Source organism: Phaethon aethereus (genome assembly GCF_964289735.1).
Source record: "Phaethon aethereus genome assembly, chromosome: 3".
NCBI classification, from domain to species: Eukaryota; Metazoa; Chordata; class Aves; order Phaethontiformes; family Phaethontidae; genus Phaethon; species Phaethon aethereus.
This window is the reverse complement of record NC_138576.1, coordinates 8,456,445-8,479,939: the sequence shown is the minus strand read 5'-3', so window position 1 is coordinate 8,479,939 and position 23,495 is coordinate 8,456,445. Positions and strand designations below refer to the sequence as shown.

General features: G+C 36.3%; 1 protein-coding gene across 2 annotated transcripts in view; it reads right to left on the bottom strand.

Moving 5' to 3' along the window:
- The window catches only part of ATAD2B (ATPase family AAA domain containing 2B), a gene marked incomplete at both ends in the record, with an annotated part of 74,345 nt that overhangs the window by 4,194 nt on the left and 46,656 nt on the right, over positions 1-23,495 (bottom strand). For both annotated transcript variants that reach the window (XM_081997309.1, XM_081997310.1), the window contains 4 exons: positions 804-1,499; positions 13,061-13,198; positions 17,948-18,070; positions 21,781-21,940. In XM_081997309.1, coding sequence (XP_081853435.1) covers positions 804-1,499; positions 13,061-13,198; positions 17,948-18,070; positions 21,781-21,940 — 1,117 coding nt within the window. The remainder of the gene's footprint in view (positions 1-803; positions 1,500-13,060; positions 13,199-17,947; positions 18,071-21,780; positions 21,941-23,495) is intronic.

The window sequence follows — 23,495 nt, the reverse complement described above, 5'->3', positions numbered from 1 at the left end:
CGTAAATCTCAGCGCTAACTTTTGAAGTAAAGATTTCATCCTTTTAGATAATTCTGAAAAGCTAATTAAAAAGGCAGTCATGCACAAAGCATTTATTTCTCTTCCCAGAGGAAACTATGTCTCTTGTCTTCAAAAGACATGGCCCCTTCTTTTATGCACTACCAGGATTTCCCTTCTCCTCCTCTTATCTTTTTGCTGCACTGTTACTGTGTTGACTGTAACTCCAAAGCCAGGTAACTTCTCCATTAGATAAGCAATGGTTTATCTGGCTTTTGCTATGAGTTAAACTCCTTTAAACTTTTCTATAAGCAAATGTTTTTAAAGGAACGTATTCCTATTTCTACAGTCCTTCATCCAATGTCAATGATACTTTTATCATAAATCTCTAATAAAACAATTCAAAACATATGACAAAGATCAAAATACAGATCAGATAGAACATATAGACCAAAACATATATCATATTTATCTGCTGTGATAATATTGTTTAAATCTTTAATTGTTGTTTAAATGTTATCTCAGTATTTTCAGTATTTCCCAAAAATAAACAGAATATTGTAAGTATGGAGATACTTACTTGCCTAACAGCAATGATAATATTACAGCAAGCCGAGAGTGGACTTCTAATTTATCTATGTAGAATTAAATCTTGTAAGCATACTAAAAGTTTCAAATAAATAGACAACAGTTCATAAAATATTATCATATAATAATAATTGTAACATAAGATATTACAATTTAAAATACACACTTATTAACCTGGACACTAAGATAAGGACAGAAAGATTGAAAACAAGCTATACCTTCTTTATCTGCTTCAGCATCTTTAGTTTCAATATCTGTGCTCTGTAGTGTTTTTTCATTATTGCTGCAATGTGGTAACTCAGCTTTCACTAGATCAGCCCCTTGATTTTCACTGGAAGTTTCTGTTTTCTCCTTTGGCTGATCTTCAGATGAAGATTTTTGCTTGTTACTAGACTCATCACTGTTGTCACAGGGTGAAACAGCATCAACTGATTCCATTTTACCATTATGACATGCTGGAACAGGTATACCCTCTGAGCTGTGTACAGATCTCTCTCCATTCACACAGTCCCCTTTTGATGTAGAGTCCTTCCTTAATTCCTTTTCAGCACTGAGGGTAACACTGTCGGTTATTAACAGAGATTCATTTGAGCTCTCTTCTTCCGTGGATGCAAAATTGTTTTCCTTTCCTGATGTCCCATTGTTAAGCCTCTGCTCTGCATCTATATCCATAATATCACAAGAGGATTCATCATTTGTCATAGAGAGATCTCCTGTTTCCTCTCCGTTCTCTTCAATGCAGTCAGTACTGATCTCTAGCTCTCCATTTTCCAGCAATTTACTGTCCTCTCCATGATTTTCATCATCAGCAAACTTTGCATCATCTTCATCTTTCTTTAGATTATTGACTTTCCTCTTCTTAATAATGCCTTTCCCCCACTGCGAGCGCCGTCTTGATTTTCTCCTTATTCGAACTGAATTATAATGGGGAAAAAAAACCCAACACACAAACTTTTAGATGCACAGGTACCCCTCAGTAAACAGACTAGGATATTAGAATATGCTGTAGTGTGAGAGACAATCAAATGTGTTCATATTTCAAGGAAAAGGCAAGCTGTCTGTTGATTTCAATGTCAGCAAATGAAAGATACCAAGAACTTTCAGAAGTATGAGAAGTGAACATGCAGTCATGTACACAATTCATACTCTAAACTATGGAAACAAGGAAGACTTGCTAGCCTTTCCTACCTAATGTATTTTATATATACCCATTTATAGGTAATGCACTAAAAGAAAACAGCTAGTCAATGATGTAGAACGCAGTCATTCTCATTTGGGTAATACAGACTCTAAAGACAGTTAGTCCCTTTTTCCCCTTTGTAGAACCTCAGCAATTTGAAATTGTTATACAACAAAACAAAGGGAAGTGCAATCCATGGATTCACAGAATAATTCAGGTTGGAAGGGACATCAGGAAGTCTCTAGTCCAACCTACTACTCAAAACAGGCTCAGCTACAACAGCAGACCAGGTTGCTCAGGGCTTTACCCAGACATCTACTGAAAACTTCTATGGATGCAGACTGTATGATCTCCATGGGCGTCCCATACCAAGGCATAACTGTCATAACAATGAAAAGGCTTTCTGCCCTTTATCTAACAAGAACCTCTCATTTCCTTTTATGTCCATTGCCAATTCAAAGGTATCTCCAGTGTTTAAATCAGCTGAAGAATAATGCTCTCAATCTTTCATTCATTCACACCGCAGTACTCAAGTTCACTGCATTGACAAAAGATGAAGATTTTTGGTTTACACCATTTTATCAACCCTGTCTACAGCAAGACCTCACAAACACCTGCAGTTGTGCAACGAGTGTATGGCAGAAGGGGAACCACAGCTCCTTAAACTGGCCTCACCACTAATGCCTTCCCCGCATATTATGCAACTTAACTTGAAACAACGTGGGCACGTGATCCTTTTTTCATTACTTCTGCATTCTTACTTTTTCACTGTTCCTATTTCTTATGAGTAGTCTCTGTGCCTTTGAAAAATCACACAATAAACTTTTGTCAGAAGGGGCATTTTTTGTTACTGACCTATCTGCAGCGAGATACAACTAAGGCACCAACCTAAAAGAGGTTTTGGGGCACATTTGCAATATGATCAGTAAATAAAGAAGGAAGACCATTCAAAACCTAACAGCGTTGTCAACATCCTTTTCAAGAGCACCAAAGACACAGCTCAGAAGACTAAGGAAAAGATCAGGAAAGAAATTAAACTTCTACATTCAAATTTAAGTAATGGTGAGACTGAACATATTTTTGCAAAATTGCTGAAGTTGCAGCCAAGTGATTATAATTGAAAATCACAGACAATAATTACCAGAGATTAACAAATGTTCTTCCATTTTGAAATGAACTCCTATGTCGAGCATCTCCATAACGTTCTCTGTACTTGTACATTGCTTTGGTTTATGGGATATTAAGTCCTAGATCTGTGTCTGCCAATCTCACACTGAGTTACAAAGATCAGTATTTATTGAATTGCTTTGAAGATACAAGCACTATTCAGGTGCAAGCACTGAGAATCAAATCACAGAAGCTCAGAGAAGCACAATTGTACTTCAGAATTTAGTCCCCATGAGCGGCGTATGTAAGCAGGTGGTTTAACCACTACATTATGAATAAATCTTAACCTTTTAGTTTTCAAAGCTATTTGAACATACAGTCATATTGCAATAAAAACATGGTCTCTCTTGGAGTGTGTATTTATTGTTACAAATAATCATTACTAAGAACTGTTTGAGGGGAAAATCCCCTTTCTTCAGCTATTTTGTAGATTTGGTAACAGTTTCTACAGTCAGTTTCGCTGTTTTATTGATGACAAACTGAAACCTGCTCACATAAATTTTCAGGAGCTCATGTAATCTTTCCCTAGATTGTGCAAGAGATTTTCATTAACAACAGAAGCAGCAAATCTGAAACTAAACAGGGACATGCAAACTTACAGACAAAAAATTCCCCTATGAGGCAATGGGTTTAGCCTCAGGCCAGCTCCAAAGATGGACAAATAAAACACAGAAGGGGAGTAAAAGTCTTTTAAAGGAAATTTATATATGTTCTAAAATGTATAAATTAATAAGAAAGTTGACATTCTTTTTAAAGATACACTGTGTATCAAAACACAAAAACTGCCCACATAATTTTCATGACCTCAGTGAGATATATCTTTGAGCCCATTCATCAGTTTTTATGTTCTTGATCATACTGAAAGTAAACTTCTAGTCCTCACATTTGAACTGCCCCTTCAAAATGTTTTTGTTCTCATCTGGGCTGCAAGGCTCTTTGCAAAGGGAATGTCTTTTGGGATTGGAGAAGAAATTATGGTTCCAGTTCCCTAGCACCCAGAACATCACTACACAGATTTTTCTTTTTGCATAGACAGCCAAGCCTCTAGGAAGAGTGAAAAGCTGAGCAAGGAATACAACATTTAAAAACAAAAACAACCACCAGTTGTTCTGTCCTGCCTGCTTCCCCCAGTAAAGCTAAGGAAGTGGTACAAGTAGGAGGGGTGTTTAATGTACATTAATATTAATTAACAAATGTTACATTTGGTGTAACCAAATGTAGAAGTCAACACCTTTCCCTTTATATTTACTGGAAAGAAAAAGACACTACTGCAAGAATAACACAGACCTGAGAAGCTTTCATATGAGGCACGAAAAAGTAAAATTTATCTCTGAACTACCACAGGGTAAAACTGATGCAAAACTAAAGGGCTAATGGGCAGGAACTAATGGGTTAATGGACTGCTACTAAAAAATAAACTTAACTTGGAGTCTCCTCTCCTCTACCTTCATGTTGGTATTTTATAGAACTGTAAACTAGCAGCAGCAGAATCCCACACTTTTTATTTTATAGTCACTATTATTCACTGAAGTTTTCAGTAAGTAACAGAATGGGAAAGCTATTTACAGAAGAAAAACTTTGATTTAACCACAGAATCATGGAACAGTTTGGGTTGGAAGGGACCTTTAAAGGTCGTCTTGGGTTTGTTAAAAAAATTAACAGAGTGCATACAATTGCAAGTTAAAGCCTTAACACCTTTTCAATTATTCCTTTTAAAAATACTTCTCTGAAGTCTACCCATTGGTACCCAGTCTTTTGGTAGTATTTGTGCCAGAGGCAGTAGAAATACTATTGTCAGAGGAATCCTGCTTTATAGAAGTGAGATTCTGTAACTCAAACTATTATAATACCAATTATTCACACATGAATACATTCACTTATGAATACATTCACTTGACTTCTGAATTGCTGAACTCTTCTCTCTATAATCTTCATGTAACCTCTATAGATTTGCCAAGGGGATCCTCACTTCAATTCTAGCTTCCTTCTGGTTTTTTGTAAATAGTTATTCAGAATTTTTAATGGCAATAAATACCTGTCTGACCATGAGTCACACGTAACATTTCACTTGGGTTCACATGAAGTTGGTACCAAAAAAAACCTTCCCCACTCTTTTTTCTTCCCCCTAAACTGCACAGTCTGTGCAGACAGAATAAAAGTGTCATGTAATACAATGTAATTAATCACTGAATATAAATTTACATTTAGTTAAGCAGTAAGTGAAGTTTATCAATTCTTCCATTCCTATGTTAAGACACTTCGAGAGTTGGATGAAAGATGCCTAAACTTACAGCAGACAGCATTTCCCCCAGAGATGGCCTCCCATGATTAAAAAAGAAGTTTTGTAGTCCAGAAGGACTAGTCCTCTAGGCACAAGTTAAGTAAAATTAAAACCTGTATGGGACTTCCAGAAATTCTCACACACTGACAGGTTCTGCCTTAAGATTCTCAAATCAGATACACCAAGTAAAGACAATATTTTCTGGTGAGATAAGCATCCTTATCTAGCAGCACACACCAACCCTGTCCAGAGCAGTGTACAGTTCTTGGATATTAAAGAACAGTGATGGTCAAAAAACCCACAATACAAAAAAAAAAAAAAAAAATCTAAATCCTTCCCACATCCCTGAAATATTTCTGCAAGATCTAGAGGTAACTGTCACCTTTCTGTTTAGCATGGTGTCAGGAAAACAGATGTCAAAATCATATGTGAATGGTACAGAGTTTCAAAGTCAAGGTATACATGGTTGCTGTCCCACAAATCCATCAGTACGGCGACAGAACTGCAGACTATATAAAGTTAACAGTTGGAAAAGGAAGCAGATATAATTAAAAGATTCAAAGATTGTCAATCATTAACAAGCAAGTCTGCTTGCCTTAATCTGGAGGAGCTCTAATGAGAAGATGTAGCAGTATACCAAAGCAGGTATACTTCTCTTGAAATGTCTGTAGCTTGACTACTACAGCATAGAGCGTAGTACAAATTCTTGTACTGGAGGCTAACAAATTCACTTCCTGCTGCAGAAAAGACGACCCTTATATGCCACCACACTGCTGAAAAGTCCATCAGAGAACGTGAATCCTCTGTCATTAAATGATAAAACTCGCATCCATCAAAGAGTAGATTCTCTGTTATCACCTTTATTTCATGAAGAATTCCTGGGGATTCAAGTCTGAAGGAGATCCTCATGGCAAGCAAGATCACCATGGATCTAGATTTTGGGGCTGCAGTATCATGAAGAACCACTTGAAGCAATGCACGTGTTTCAAGTTTTTCTTCCATGATCAAAACCCTAAACTTTTTTCTGATGTCGTGTGTGTAAAGTAACTCAAAGCCTTGAGAAAGCACTTATTACCAGCAATTTATGCTCTCCTATGCAGCATCCAGGATATCTATATATCTGCCACAGTAATTTAGCTGCTTCCAGTAGCTCCACATTCCTTTCCAAAGGGCAATGAATAGTCCACTTGAAACTCTCTGGAGTTTTGAGTCATAAAGTCCCAAACTGCACTCAGAGATAAGCAGCAAGAAAGAACAGAGCACAGTTCCACAATGGCTTAAAAAGCAAAATGAGGTGCCAGCTTCCACTAGCAGACAAAGCCATTTCTCCCTACAAAGCCAGCTATAGCATTTCCACTACCTCATTTGTGCCGGCATTACTGTTCCTGCAGTAAAACAGATAAGGGAACTAAATCTGTCTGCAACATTTTTTTTTTTTTCTGGGGTAGTTTTCAACATCTTCAGCTCCCCAGCTGAGTTTCACAGCTCATGAATGACAGTGCTGGCACCGGGGAAATGGTGGAAAGATGCAATCAGTGAAAAGACAAGAGAGCACCTTTAGTAGTAACATGCAGTTTGACCAGCTTGAAGTGACTGTGGAACTAACTGCTAGAAGACAGGCCACTTTCTTCACCTAGATGGAAGGCACTCAAAGCATGGACCTGACAAATACGTTTTAAAAAATTGTACACAACAACTTAACATATATTTGATCAACAGCAGCGTATGCAACACTTTATGTTATATAACCAAGAACCTGGGCACTTCCACTCAACAACAAGGAGTCAAGTTCTGTAGAAGGAGATGAAGCATATTTCCAAAAACATCCTGGCTGCAGTATCCCCAGCATTTTCTCCCCCTAGTCAGATGCTTTCCCCTACCATCCCCTGTAATGCTCTCAACTCAAGCTCTTCCCAGCATTTCTCACAAAACTCTCCCACTATCTTATGTTCCTCCCCACCCCAGCTGAACAGGATACAAGATATACTACATCAGAGGTGTGCATGCCATGCCTGGCCCATACAATGTTTTAACTGATCAGCTCACAAGGCCAGGCAGAACAGGTAACTGCCATTTTCAATCTATAGCCTTTTCCTCCAGTAGATGCATAGATTTATCCAGCTACCCATTTTCAGAAAACCTGCAGGAATCTAATCTTTCAGCCCTCAACTCCTGTCAAATCTGTCTGAACTCAGCTAAATGGTTCAGAAGTTATTAAGGGAGCAGAGATGGACAGAGAACACAGGTATTATTTTCTTGGGAAAGCAAGGTAAAAATGTAATTTACATGAAACCAGAGTAACTATGCTAGTAAAGTACATGACAAGACAGTCACATAGGAAAATTAAAGAGAAAAATTAAGTCAAAAGAGAAGAGACAATCAGATTAATATCACCTGTGGAGATCAGTTTTAGACTTTCCACCTCTATAGATCTGCTCATTTTCCCTCTGCTAAGTAGCTCTGTAGAATAGCAACTATTACAGCTATTTACATTTTTGTACATTCAGCTAGCTCTTAAGGACTACTGAATGACACCTTCCCTGCTGCAAGAGAGCCATGAATAAATGCAAGGTTCTCCTGCAACTTCAGAAGCAGAGAAGAGGCTCCCACTCCAATTAAAATAACATTCAATAGAGTTTACAGCATTCATTTATATCACATATCTGAAAGGCTCATCGCTGCTGGTTAGCCTGTGTGTCAAGGAGGCAAAACTGAAAAAAAAAAACCAAACCAACAAAGAAAATTCAAGTTAAGAAACAGGCAAAAATCACAAGAAAATCAACTTCTGCAGAGAGAAACTTTACACCAAGTCTTTAAACCATTTAAAGCAAACATTGCCACAGTTTTCAAAAGGGAGGAAGGAATAAGATGTATCTAAAAGGTCTGAAAACTGTTTTTTATGACATCACTTGTGCCTACCGCTTTGAGGAAAAAAAATTATTTTAGCAGAACTCATCTAAAAAACGTTTTCTAAAAAAATCTCTTTTTACCATGTTTATAAGAAAGGCGGTGATAATGCTTCCAGGAAATCCTCCTTCTTAAAAGAGGCTGAAAAATCTTGCATTACTGAGTTAGAAAGGAGATGAAGAACAAGAGAATACAAATATGTCACTGATCAGGTAAACTGTAGGACTCTTTGCCCTCTGTTGGACATTCGATGAATTCAAGAGGCAGATATTTAATAGTGATGAAAGAAAATTTCTTTACCACTAGGTATCACCAAGTCCAAAAGTTTGATGGGATCCCAGAAAAGATCAGGCAGTCAGAAATTCCACTAAATGGCATTTTAAATTAGAAGAATTACAAAGCCTATGAGTTTTAAGAATTAAAAATTCTATTAACCACTTCAGAATCAGCTAAGACTGTATTTCCTTCAAAATCAGGCAGAAAAAAAAAAAATTGTATTTCTCAAACGTTTGCAACTTCCTTTTAAAGCATCTGGTTGAAGCGAGTGTCAGATACAGGAGATCAAACTGCTCTGATCCCAAATACTAATGCCTACGTTACCCAGAACAAAATGATAAAGAAACAAAAAATATAAACAAACTTCTGTCTGAGCTCTGAGTAAAGATGTCCTCAAATTCCAGAAAATAATTTTTAATGGTGTTGGTCAAGTTACAGTACGTGCCTCTCTCTCTCAAGTGAGAATTAATCCAAGTCAAATCCCTTTTCTGGAGAGCAGGAGGAGAAAAGAGAACAGTTGCAAGTGTAGGATTTGAGATAGAACATCAGCAGCTACTAGGATTTCAATGTTAGCTTCTGGAATACTGTTTAATATGCAAGTATCCAAATTCTGAACCCAAATTCAGAAGCAGCCCAAAAGGCAAAAAATAGTTAAAATAATAAAAACCATACGGCATCTGGTCTGCCATGTCCTTTGATAAGGCATTACTGCAGTCACATGAATGCCTGAAGCAGAGTGATCATGGACACCACTGTAGCAGAGAGGGCAAAGAAAAAAGACTAAAGAGATGAAAATCAGAAAAAGACTGAGAATAAGAGGGTTTCTGAGAAAGATTATAAACAAAAGACCTTTTCTTGCTAAAATTTTTTTTAAAAAACACTCCTGCCAAAACAAAAGCTCCTTTCCATTGTAAAGCAAAAACAGAGTTTTGTATGATAGCAAAGATTGCTATTTAAAGAAGAAAAAAAACCCCCAACATAAAAAGGCACAGAAAATATTCTTTATTTTGGAACTAGATTTTCTGCACCAGTTTTTTATATCCTTGCTTAAACTCCCTACAGTTCTTTCTACAGAGACTACTAATCATTTCAATTATTGGGAAAAGTTAGCTGTGTCTGTACTTGATATTTCATAAAATGACTTTTATATAAAACTTGTATATTTAATACTTCACATAACACAAAATATATTAATTGTTTTATTTGCTCCAAATGCCATTTTCACAGCTATCCTATTTATCATGCGGCATAAAAGACATCTTCCCTGTGAAGAAAACATAAAATCTGCACTGTATCACTAAAATATATTATTGTTAAATACTGAAAAAAAGAGAAGAATGTAAAACCAGATCTCCCCCATACAGTTTATTTATATGTAACACTAAAGGAAGCAACTGCAAGACAGTAAAATGATATGCAACATACTCCATCTACTGGCAAAATAGAGCAGTATAACAAAGTTTTACTAAACAGCATCCCAATAATTAAAGAGATGCTAATCTTTTATGTGCTAACGTGTATCTAATCTACTTAGCAATGATTAATTTACCAGACACACCAAACTGCATATTGCTGGTAGTTTCCTTTTCCGCACATGTACACACAAAGGCAAAACGAGACCCTTCTCATTGGTGCCCAGTGACAAGAGGTAATGGGGAACAGACTGAAATACAAGACAGTCAACTCAAAATTAAGAAACAGAAATTATTGTGAGAGTGGCTAAGCACTAGAAGATGTTTCCCAGGCATGTCACAGAGCCTCCATTCTTGGAGATATTCAAAACACGACTGGACACAGCTCTGAGCAACCAGCTCTGAACAGGGGAGCTAGACTAGATGACCTCCAGAGGTTCCTTCCAACCACAGCAATTTTGCGATTCTATGATCACACAATTACTTATATCAGGCTTTTGACCTATACCCATTCTAAGTTCCCACTAGAACACTTGCACTTTTCTCAATATACACAGTCAATATGGAAATATTCTAAGTTATCTGTGGTAGAATTCTCCCAAATGGATTTTCAGCAACTTCTAATAATACAATACTTTTAAAACTCATCTATACTGTGATACACAATCCACCACAGGTGTACCTTCAACAAGAGAAATGGAAGTTGCAGATTAAATCTAATTTAGGAAGGCATATCACCACACCGTCAAACAGAACAACTATTTTATGCCACATTTCTGATAGCCCCTCTGGTCTAATCAAATTAAAAAAGAATTCTAGCATACATTAGAAAAATTAAGTCACAAAATAATAGGTAACTAAAAAACTAAATAAAGTTTCATACAAAATACACCACCTCAGAAAACAAACCAACACACGATAAACTAACTCTTGCTCTCTATTGTACTAGTCCTGAACAGCAAACAAGGCTTTAAACTGGGGAAGGTTGCTACATTGTCTCTAGTCCACTCTGGTTTTTAGAGAAGATGCTTGACAATAATTCCCTCTACGGTTCTCAAGTGTTTCATCTGAATTGACCTTTTGCAACTATTTTCTAAAATACTGTAAAATAAAGCTCCTAAAAAATAAAAAGTTATGATTGGTGATTTTTTTTTCCCTTAGATTTATCTAAGGAAAAAAAATAATTCAAGTTCAAATAGCCGAAAAAATGGAAGATTTTCAGAATTATTAATTGTGAAGTACAATTTTTACCCAGTGTAATTAAAATACATGAATCATTCTCCTTGTTATTCTGCTTGTGTAATACATATTAGTCTTTTAAAAAAATAAAAAAAATCTTCACTCTTGACCAGAAAAAAAATTGCCACTTTATCTCTAAAATCTTCTCTGTTCAGAAATCCCTTCTCTAAACTTGTTTCTTCCATTTATACAATCACAATCTACCATATAATTTGCTGCTATTTGAGCTCCCGAAAATCTGCTTAGTTCTGCTCCTTCCACCAAACACCCTTGTAAGACTGTTTCTCTTCCTAGTTTCTAGTCTCTACTGAACCTACCACATCAGTTTTTAAGTGTGCCCATGTACTACTTTAATCCCTTCTGCAGATTTCTGATTGCTCATCAATTCCTAGTTCTCTCTCTTGGTTACTAGATGCATCACATCCCTCCTGGACTAGCTACCTTTCCCAGACTCCGCCTTAAAAGGCAGATTTTAATTTGGTCATAGTTCCGAACATCACTAAGCCTCAAATTTCTTGCCTTCCAACCTAAATCACCAAAATACCAGAATGAACAGTGCCTTAACACTAACTTCTTTTCTGTTTACACACAGAAACACTGGCTGTTTCCCTCAGTCAATGGCTCTAGTCTTCAAACAACTGCCACTGCATCCACAACATAAGGTGGAGAAGACAGCAGAGGTATCAGAGCTTCTTTTTATGCAAGTCATCAGTAATGGCTGCTATCTCTCTTCCAAAAAAATGCATGGTTTGCTGGTCTATAAACCCTACCGCCTGCTGCACAGCATGCAAAGACAGGAAAGTGCTCTGTAGATCAGCCAGAGTGAGAGTCTCCATCTTGGATTTAATAGGAAACTAAAACAAAAATTGAGAATCCCTTCCCTCCTCTCTCTTTTTTGCACAAACTGCCAAATGAATAAAGAACAGCTTGGATCCACATCATCAATTTATCATGTAACAGTTTATTCAAGCCATAACTCTGTACGATTGACTTTAATTCCTTTAATGGAAGAAATTACAGCTTCAGGAAATAAAACCATACACCTCTAATTAATTAAACTATTTGACATCAACACTATCATTCATATATAAACAATGTTCATCTCTGAGCAGTTATCACCATGCCTAGAAAACTGTTTCTCATCAAGGAAAAGCACCATGAAGAAAAGCACAAAGACCAATGAAAATCTGCCAGCTTCAATCTATCAGTTTGCCTATTAAGCAATAATTGATAATGCTATTAATAATATAATAATAATGGATTCCACATCTTCAGCGGAAAAGCCATGCAAAACTAACAGTATATCCCTCACACTCACTTTCTCTTATAGTCTTTATTTTGTTCGTAACAAAAATATCTCTTGTGTATTTACCTGTTCTGATCAACTTACCTGTTGAAAATAATTAGCAGTGACTCTGATTACCTACACCCCAGTCACTCCTCACAATTCTAGAGATTTTGACCACTTAATTAGACTAATGCACTAGGCTGCAGTGAGAGTATCCTCCAACAATGGGTACTGACTACTGAAAACCAGGTGCCATGAAGGAAAATACAGTTAAATTTGTAATCTTTTCTAGCTTTTAGCATGATATTGTATGCATTGAAGGTATAAGTGAGTAACTATAGTGCATGTGAGAGAGTATTAAGCAGCGTGTAGGTATGTACCTGTGAGTACACAGAGTAAACAAATCTTAACATTCATCAAACATTATCTTCTCATTGGATCAGAGTCATCTTATACTGAAAATTGCATTTTACAAAGAAAAATGTAATACTCATATTAAAGAATAACTGTTTTTCTAATGTATCACAAAACCAGAAATCTTGCTTCTTTACAGGTTCTTGGGCAGAGATTTCACACAGTCCGAAAAAGAGTATTTCCTAAAGTCCCACGTTTCACGCTTAAAATTACTTCTAGAAATAACCCATAAACAGTAGTAGAGACATATTTGAAATGTTTGCCATTGGAAGTACCGCTAATTTTGCAAAATTATCACCGACGGTACTCACATGCACATTTATTCGTAGAGTTGGGCCACACCGCCATTGTGGGTTTTTGTTTGTTCCGAAATGCCTCTTCAACTCTAGCTTCTGTTTTCCGTACAGTGGAGCCATGAGGATTTATTTGTTCTGCTGTTACTGATAAGCCTGCATACAGAAGATAACCATACCTATTTAAATAAACCAAGCTGCATAAAACTGTTGAATTTAAAAAGAAACTTGGAATTCGACGCTGCAACACCACCACATCAATTAATATTTAGCTGGACATTCAAAACAAAGATTAGAATCAAGAATATTTGTTTTCTACTGACAAAATAACTTATTGATTGCAAGTTCTTAAAACTGTCAGCTCTGACGGATTAGAAAAATATGACTGTCTCTCACACTGGGGTCCCCAAAGATTGCACTCTTCTATCCGTATTTCCTCTACAACGCAAATTCTTATTGACAGTTTCAATTTTTCCTGATTTTAAACAGATGATTTAAAGTAAGTGGCAATTCATAATGGCATTGTATGCCATATCAAAAAGAATATCTGAATAAAAAACCTTGTATTGTCACCATGATCTATGCTATGTAAAATGTATCCATTTCAGAGTCAGTATGAGCTCTTAGATTAAGAAAATGCAATCCTGCTTTCAACAAAAAGTCTGGTTTGCTTTCTGTGATGTAAGTTCATCTCATAGCTTCTATTTCATAGGTTTTTAAATTAAATTCTAAAAATGCAAACTTTCATATTGGTTAAGCACATTTAAAAGACATAAATGACACTCTGAAGTTTCATATTTGTGAACCAGAATTTCCTATCCATGCACTAAAACAGTCTTCCAAATGTCATACCAAGTCTCCAATAGTAACCAGAACCAAGTGATCAAGAGCTGACAAAGAGCTCTAAAATTGATGGATGCAGAAATTAAAAGATTCACAAAGGAACTCTCACCTAACAGTCAATAGTTACAGCATAAGTTTCTATGTACCATTAAAAATATTTTAAACTGCACATCAAACTTATTTCATTACTCAAAATATCCACCACTTCTACCTTGTTATCTGCTGGTTTCAACAAGAAGCTGCAAATTCCAGTAATCTAGTAAATATTGTTTACAATTTATCATCTTCGAACTTGCTATCCTTAGATATACCATCTTTCAACAACAGCAGCTCATTTCAGTAATACAAGAACAAGAAATTCTAGTTTAACTTCTAGATACTAATTTTATTATACAGTTTATTACTCTGTTACACTGCGGTACTTCTTTTGAGACTGGTCACCAGTCTCAGTACTAAGTAAAAATGGCAGATCTAACAAAAAACAAAAAAGTTGAGGAAAACGAATGCGACGTAGAAAATACCTTCCATTTTAAAACTACGTAGGATTGCTAAATAACTTGCCAAGAGAATTGTGAAGAAAATGGATATGGAGCTTTTTAGCCTTAACTTTAATCTTCAGTATCCTGGAAATAAATTAAGAGCTAATACATGTCACAATTCAGAAAATCAATGACTTTTCACCTGGGTAAAGATTAAAAAGTCTACAACTATGTGTCACTTGCCTCCCAAATTCCTCTGTGATTCCAGACAGAAGCACTTGATAACATTTCCAAATAATCTATTAGAAGTCTCATGCAGATCAGCTTGCTCAATTCCACCCAAATCTCATGTTGAATGTTGAAGACTTTCCAAATGTAGCCAAGAAAATGCTGGCCAATATCTAACCGAGTTATAGGGTATGTTCTTTCTGTCAGAAGACAAGCTTCCTTTCTGATGGCCACAGCCACCCTCTCTGAGTCAATCTGTGATTGCAATACTACCTTGAACTCTTCTGAGCAGGTATTAGTACAAGCTTTATATTTAGTCCAAGAACTGCTATTAGATTCACATCATAAGGCTGGACTTTTCTTTCATAGACCCACTCTTTGCATTATTGGCCTTCTTTCACAAAAGTGCTGTTGGCAAGCTAAGAATTTTAACTCTGGTAAGGCTTTAATGTAGGATCCTTTATCAAGCTGGGTGCAGACATATATGCAGAGAAATGTGGATACTGAACGTTGGGGTTTTTTTCCCATCAGACTGTATACATGCCCATCTGGCACTTTTAAAGGAAGATTAAAAGAGAAGCTTAGGGTACTCTGAGCTGAAGAAAAGCCTGCTGTGCATCATACAGTGAAGCACATCGACTGTGATTTCAGTCTCAACATTCATTTAAGGCCTTGCTTGGACATCTCTTGTTGATATTAAAAAGAAATACTTAAGGGTTCAATTCCCCACCACTTTGTCTCATACACTGGTCAGGCAAAAAGGCTGGCTGCCTGATTCAGCATGAGTTCATCGGGCAGCTCCACTCAGGCAAACAGCCTGGTATGAGCAACCACCCGTGCATTTAGGTGACTAGATGTACAAAGCTTTTGGTCAGCAAAAGGCATAGCTTATGCTACTTACACAGGTTTCCTCAAGTATTTCCTCACTGAAACATTCCATTATTTCAAAATACACTATTATGAAGCAGAGAGGAAGAAGGAGAATCTGGGGGTCACTTCTATGCCATATCATCTGGTAATCAATCCAAAGAAGAAACCATGAATTCCTTAATAACCTGGTGATGAATAACCTTAATAAACCCTTAATAACCTTTTCTAATGAGAAGAAGAAAATGCAAGTATATGTCTTTGCGGCCCTTGTCCAAAATGTTCCGAAACAAGGTACACGTCAAAGTCTAAACCAGCAGATGCACTGTGATTTTCCTGACTTGCTGTCTTGATGGGCATATTCTGTAGAGTAAAATGGGAGTAATGGCAAGGTTGATCAGCATTCACATCCCTTCCATCCATTACAATGACCAGTGCCAAGACTACGTGTCTGAAATGCCATGTTCTTGATGTTCTACACCACAATCTTAGACATAAATCCTGATCCAGGGATAGGACAACCTCTTGTGCTTGCCTTACAGTATGAGGTTTTCTCAGACCTCAAGAGTTTGATATATTTTTCTTCACTCTTTGTTCATAACCAGTTAATCTAACACAGCTTCTTCCATGCATTCCAAGTCTTCTGTCCTTGCTAATCCAGTCAGTGACCTTAGCCTTCCACACTCTGCAGCTGGACAAACTGTAGAGCTCATTTGTTTGTGAAACCACCACAATGTGGTCCAAAAGGATGAGCATCTTTGAAATGTGACTTGCAGGTATCTGTGACACTGTAACAGTATCCATGCCAATACACAGAATGCACTTTGAAACCCACTGAAACACATTGCTGTATGTGAGCTGTTGTCACTCACAAACTGGTACTGCTAATCACCTATCTATATCTGAAGGTCCACTAACCAGCATCTTAACACCAATAGTACCTTCTTTTTCTTAATTTAACAAGTTCCTTGCATGACACCATCAGCCTTAAATTATGACTTCTGAAAACTCACCTCCTTCAACAGGGTGTGCAGGTTTTGCCCCTAGAAATATGTATTACTTGGTCACTGCCGCAAAAAGAAGGGCAGTGTCCCAGTTAGCTCTTGTAAGACTTGTGAGGAGGGACTACAACCTCTAGTTGTCAGGGACTGACTGTCAGGGACAACTAGTCAGTCTCTGTAACAAAGAGCTCTTACAAACAGTTACTTTAACCTCGGAAGCAATAACCTTTAACAATCATGGGGGACTTGTAATGGATAATTAACTTGAGCATAGCTCACAGCATGACACTAAGGCCAGAATTGTGAATATTCTTATACTTCTAATAGAAAAGTACAGAGGAGAAATGAAGGCATTATACTAGTTCTGTTTTACAACCACAGTGAATTACAGTTGGTTCTCGTATCCACAATTCAAGACACACATTGGAAGTTTGTACAGAATTAAGACAAAAATATGCATGACTGGGAAAATAAAAGGAACTGTATCTGTTTTAATCTGAAGAAAAGGCCTACAGATACTTGATTAGTTCAAAGAAATTTATTAATAAAAGGTCTTCAATCTACTGACAGAAGTATTTCAAGAACGAGCAGCTCTTAGTTAAGACCAGCCTAGAAATCAAATAATGCATTTTTTTACCAAAGCAGGAGGCAAAGCAATAAATAACTTGCCAAGGTAAAACTGGAATTACTGAAATCAGTAATCCCTAAAATCATCACAAAATTTTGTTCTAATGTTATAGTTCAGTGATTTTCAACCTTCTTCAACTTTCAGAACTTTAAAAATTTTCCATGGAGGTACAGCATCTTTCATGTAAACAGAGCTCTACTGGGAATATGTTTGGGCTTTTGATTACCTTCTGTGGTCACTTTAGAAGCTGACAACAGACTTGGAGGTCTATGGACTACAAGTGGAAAACAACTGCACTAATTTAAACAAAACCTAAGTCAGTGATGTCCTCCAATGTAGGGGGCTGTATTTCCTGATTCTGGACTATCAGATTGTCGACCTCATGCTCCCCTCAATGTGGATGTAATAGTTGTTTGTTAATCCAAAAAATCAACAGATTATCATCAAAAGTACACTTGTGCACATGCCAGGGTGAACTGAAAATCCACTGCTTTAAATGCCATTCTGCCTTATCATAATTTTTATTATACTGCATTACATGGCATTTTCAGACTACAGCTCTGGTTTCACATCTTGAGTTAGTATAGCAATCCCAGCATTTATCTGTTCACTATGTTCTACAATACTATTTGTACCAGTAGGCAATGCATCCTTCTTTAAAAAAGAAGGATGGTGCCTTATCAGACCAGCTCACATAGTTGGAAAAAGTAGACACATTTCAAGTTCAGTCATCCTTTAACATGCACCGCCTAACATATATTCTGTAGTTCATCTTAAACTTACATTTTTATATGGACACTTGTAAATTCTGTTTTCTATCCTAAAGATGTTGTGTTATGATAAATGAAGTCAAACATACCTCTTTTTCTTCTTGCTTCCTTGATTTCTTCACACATCTTATTAAATTCTGGATCCAGTTCAGCAGCAATGATAGCATGAGCAGTGTCCTTCAAAGTACATGCTCTATGTCTAATTATTTTATCTAGAAAACAGGACAGCACACTTGCCAATTTTATCGCAATTATGCCAATTCTTTACCATTTCTATGTTCTTCTGTATTGTATATTACAACAAAGTGGGAAATATTTCAAATGTATGAAAGTATAGACAGATTGATACCATAGCATGCTCAAAAATCACAACCCGGCTATTTAAGAGATACAGGAGTTTTCAGAAGCACAAATTGTTACTTTAATCAATAGTGGCATTTATAAACAAATGCAAACAGCAATTGATGAACACACCTAAATTAACTTGCAATCTTTAGAAACTTGATAGAATCAGCAGGTGCAGCCAGTTTCCATAGGCAGATCTACACAGTATAATGGAGTACAGCGCAGAGTCCCAAAAGTACCAAGAGACATGTCCAGGAATGAATTTGCCCACTGGGGTCTAGGAACATTCACACAATTATACTGCCTGCAAAATCATACTGGATGTCTCCTGCATCTGTAAGGTAGACCTAGCTTGCTTATATTCCTCCCGTTTAGTTGGTTTGGGGTTTTTTTAACCTTACATTATTGCTTAATATTATTTAACAACTGTTAGAAAATGCAAAACTGTGCTAAAACAGATTGCTTTATTGCTTATATTGAATAGCTATTTCCCATTTTAACCCACTGAAAATAACTGGCAAAAAACAAGCCTCGAGTTTGCTACATTTTCATCTCTATTTGGGGAACACGACAAAAAAAATATTGCCCACACTGGAAGTACAAATGCAGTTTATGAAAAAACATTTTTTTTCAGAGAAGACCAGTTCCCATACCTTTGAAACACACAAAAGAAATTATTCCAACGCTGTTGAAATTTGAAAAGTAATTGTAACTTAAAAAGTAAGCCCATATGTGGAGAAAATTGACATCTAAAATGTTGCTTTTCAATGAAACCTACAACACTCATTGTTTGCCTTTAGTAGAAACGTATTTAATTTGTCAATTGTGAATTACTTTTTCCAGCTGAGGGAAGTATTTCAACAGCAAACATCAAGATTAATGTCTACAACATATTATACAATTAGCAGATTTAATCTCTTTTTATAATCACTAAAGACAACAATTAAGAATATCAGTGAACATTTATTAAACAAGGTTTATCATTCTAGAAACGGCAAATTTTACAGCTGGAAAAACTGCTGAGTGAAAAAGAATATCCAGTATCCAGCTCAAATGAGTCCTACATATGTTTTCTGGGGAAATCTACTGCTACTTAAATCAACTGGAAACTAGAAATTTTTACCCACATATATTTACGAAGCATTATGTTTTATGATCACAAAAAATATACCACATTCTTTGCAAATATAATTTTGCAACATCAGACTTTTAAAAGTTGGTCAGATAATAAAGTTTAAGATGCCCTCACAAAAGAAAGAAAGAGGTGGGGATGGGGAACGTGGGAATAGAAGGGGGGGAAAAAAAAAATCATATCAGGAGTATTTGATTGAACTACTAATCTAATCCCATGATGGGCAAGACTTTCCCACAGACAGTGCTTCAAAGAGGCAAATACTATTATGTCTAACACACACTGGTTATGTTTTCAAGCCTTTAAGAACATTTCCTGGTCAAACAATGGAGGAAAACTAAAAAAAAAAAAAAAAAAAAACCCCAACCAAACAAAAACTATTTTCCTATATAACATACCTGAAATTTTATAGCAAAGTGCCAGGAAAAAAAAAACAACAAAGCAGCCAGTTTTAAATATCTGTACTGCATATACAATCAGCTTGTCTGATACTCCAGCTGCTTTTCCTGCTTAACAACAGGACAGAGGCAGGTACAGTATGATCCTTCTGCAAATTCAAGCATGAAGCAGAGGCAAGCATATATGCCCAGCTTTAAGGAATGTGAACATTTACAGGTTAATATTCAGTTAACGCATGCGAACGCATGTAATGCGTACTCAAAATAGACGTGATATATGAATACACTGCTGAAAACAGCACAACAGCTCAAGAAGTCTTCCATGTCATAAGTGCAATACATCATCAACTGTTGACAATGCAGAGGACAGAACTATCGTTCATCACCTACTCAATGATAAGAAACTCCAATCCAAAACTTAACCTAAAAATATCCACATGAATTTCTCCCAGCTCGGTCCTCATGGCAAGGAAAACCCTTGTTTTATTTTATTATATATTAGATATTTTACCCCTATTTTGGTCCCCTAGATCTATTTCTTCAGACTCTTTCTCTTTGCGCAAGCTCAGTGAAAACTTCTGCCACTAAACGTTCCCCAAGCAGTCTTTGATATTTTATGTTTCTGCCACACTGAACCTGCAATGCATGTTGTTTATCATCCTGAGCAGGTCTGACCTTATAAGTCTGTAGTCCCATAACACCTGTTCTAAAACTTCAAAAAACCTCTTCAGACTATATTCCCTAGAATTAAACAACCAAGCCCACAGATCCAAATGGCCTAAAAATGAGAACAAAGGGTGTATATTAATGACAATTTTTCCCAAAGCCCATCACTAAGTGACAAACATGCATCAGTCCCATGCAGGAGGTATGTCTCAGTCCTTATCTTCTAAACAGGCACTCTTCAGAGACACTCAGAATCCCATCAAGGGCGTTGATTAGTTCACATCAATTACACATTAGAAGTCCTCAAAAGTGTATTATCAAGAAGACAGAAAACCTTTTGCCGTATTTTATCAAAGTATTTTTTTTAGTTTTAGAACAAAATGCATCATAAATTGAAGAAATAAAGTTTATTTTCCACAGATATGAACCAGCACTGGATTCAAAAGGCAAGTGTGAAAAACAAGCAGACTATATTGTATCTAGTCCACACATGAGACATTTGCAAATGTCTCAGAAAATCAAAAATTTGAGAAGCAAGAATAGTACAGAAAACCAGGCTTTAACCTGGTAAAATGATTTCACAAAATTTATTGAAAAACTTTTTAATACATTGGACTACATTTGTAGATGGACCCAGATTTCCAAGTATCACATATATTAAATACAACTACATGAAAAGAGGGGTTTTTTTATTGTTGTTTATTGGTGACCCTGGAAGCTGCCAACTGAAAGGCTTTCTTTTGTCAATGTACACTATGAGACGGCCCAAGCAAAGTGTAGACAAGATGTTCTTTCCCTCGTTTTGAGCATGAACAGCTTTTACATGCATTTCAATCTACAAATTCCATTTTAATTGAAAGCATCCCATCACACCCTTTGTCATGACAATACCTTCTAATCTCTCCTAATCAGCTGCAACTGACTTCCTTGCTTGATGATTTATCCTGTGTTATTTCTACCCCCAAATACATGGTTCTTAATTTCTGTGTGTGAATTTCATGCTTTAAGCCGATGTGGAAATAAAGCAGGCCACTACCAGATTGCATGCAGGATTCTCTACAGAGCTCTCCAAATTACGTTGGGGTTTTGTTGCATATAAGAAGTCTATTCACTGCAAAGGAGCTATCAAATTTGAAAAGGATCTACAAAACCTAATCTATCAGAAAACAGCTCTGAATGCTGTAGTTCTCCTGTTCTCATAACATCCTCCAGTACACTACATGCCTCAGAACACTAGAGGCACCCTTACGACTTGCTTCTCCTAATTATCACATAGCATGCAGATTATTTAAATGCCTGAATAGTAACCAAACACGTGATTAAACATCTTTCAGGTTCAGGCTTTCAGGTTTAGGTAGGCCAAAACAAAGTAGGTCCTTACCTCCAGGATCTTTGTCTGGATTGTACTCCAATGCATTGCTGCAGATCAGGTCAATATCTGTTAGGAAATCCTTGGCTGTTAAGTAATTGTGTTTATCAATTTTGGTTATTACTGTTGATAGGTCCATTGGCTCTTTGATAACTTCAAGGTAATCTGAAACCTACAAACAAACAGCATACAGAAATGACACAGGACCATAAGCGTCCCATTTGAACATTGCCAATGTCACATCTTTATACTTGTATTCATTCCACATGCTTAGCTCTAATACATTAACTAAACATTTTGATTTCTAAACAAATTTGTGTTGAAAACAGAAGTTTTATCAGACTAAAAACACAGGACTTCCAAAGCTATTTTTTCTTCAGTAGGTCACCAATTTATCTTTCAAAATTAATGATATTTTCGAGGCAACACATTTTAACATAAATGTAATTGTAATTTTATTCAGACGGATTTAATTTTTTTTTTTTAATAGTGTTATAACACTGTCTTGGATTACAAAGACAGAAACAATCAGCCTAACTCAAAACCCTAGGAAAAACTAGGGAAGGTATATTTTGTTCACCTTGTAGGTAAAGTTCTCATTAAACTGAACAGTCAAATTATCAGCTTTTAAATATCTTCTATTGAATAATTCCTTCCATCACTCATTCAACAAAAAAGTCAGGTTTTATCGATTGAAGACATTAGACTGACTATACAGAAGGGCAGTCTAAAGAGAAAGCCTTGTGTTACAGTTCACAGCTTACTATAAGCATAGCTCGTAACTGGAGATTTAGCAACCACTAGGGTACACTAAAAAGTATTTAATGAAATTAATGGTACCATAAGGGGCTCAAGCTTGAAATTCAAATGCATCAGCACAGCTGCTGTAACAAAGTTTACCAAAAAATCTATTAATTTATTTTTTACTACAAGGAAAGTATATACTTCAATGTCTCAATGTGATTAAGATTGCAATCAATTAAAAATACTGGCAGCCTCAGAAACAATACTGCGTTTTTTCTTTTGAAATCACCCATGTACGACGGTGGCTGCTAAAATACTGATAGCTCCATAAGAATTATTTTTTTTCAACATATCTGTAGACTTTCATACAAAAATGTATTACAACGTATACTAACATTAATGCATTACTTCAGTGGACAGCAGTCTGTCACCTAATTCCTTAAATATATACATTGAAATTTATGATGAAAAATTAAAATGGCAAAAATGCTCTTTTTGTCTCCCACTATAGAACCATGACAATAACTGGTTCAGTGATCAGAAAGCCAAGCCACAGGCTTTCTTTTCTTGTTAGCACATCATCAGAAAGAATCCTCACTGGAAATTGTAAACATTGCTGCTGAATTAGTCAGGAAAATCTTTGACTTATCACGTAACAGCATTCTCTGCAACACAAGTAGGAGTGGAATGAACTCAACACATTTTCTCAGAAAGTGAAGCAGACAGGCGCTGGTAGAAAAGGAAAGGATAGTTCTGTGCTTAAATGCACCAGGTGGGACAAAAAGGATTAAATTTAATTTCTAGTGCTGTGATATATTTTTGGCAAGTCTTCATATAACAAGGTCACATTTCAATTCTTCATTGACAAACCATGGACAGTCATTTATTCTCTCTTTATGTACCCTTACTCACGTAAGTTTAGACTGCGAGTTCTTTGGGGGAAGAAAATGCCGTTACTACCAGTATGAAGAGTTTCCTACAAT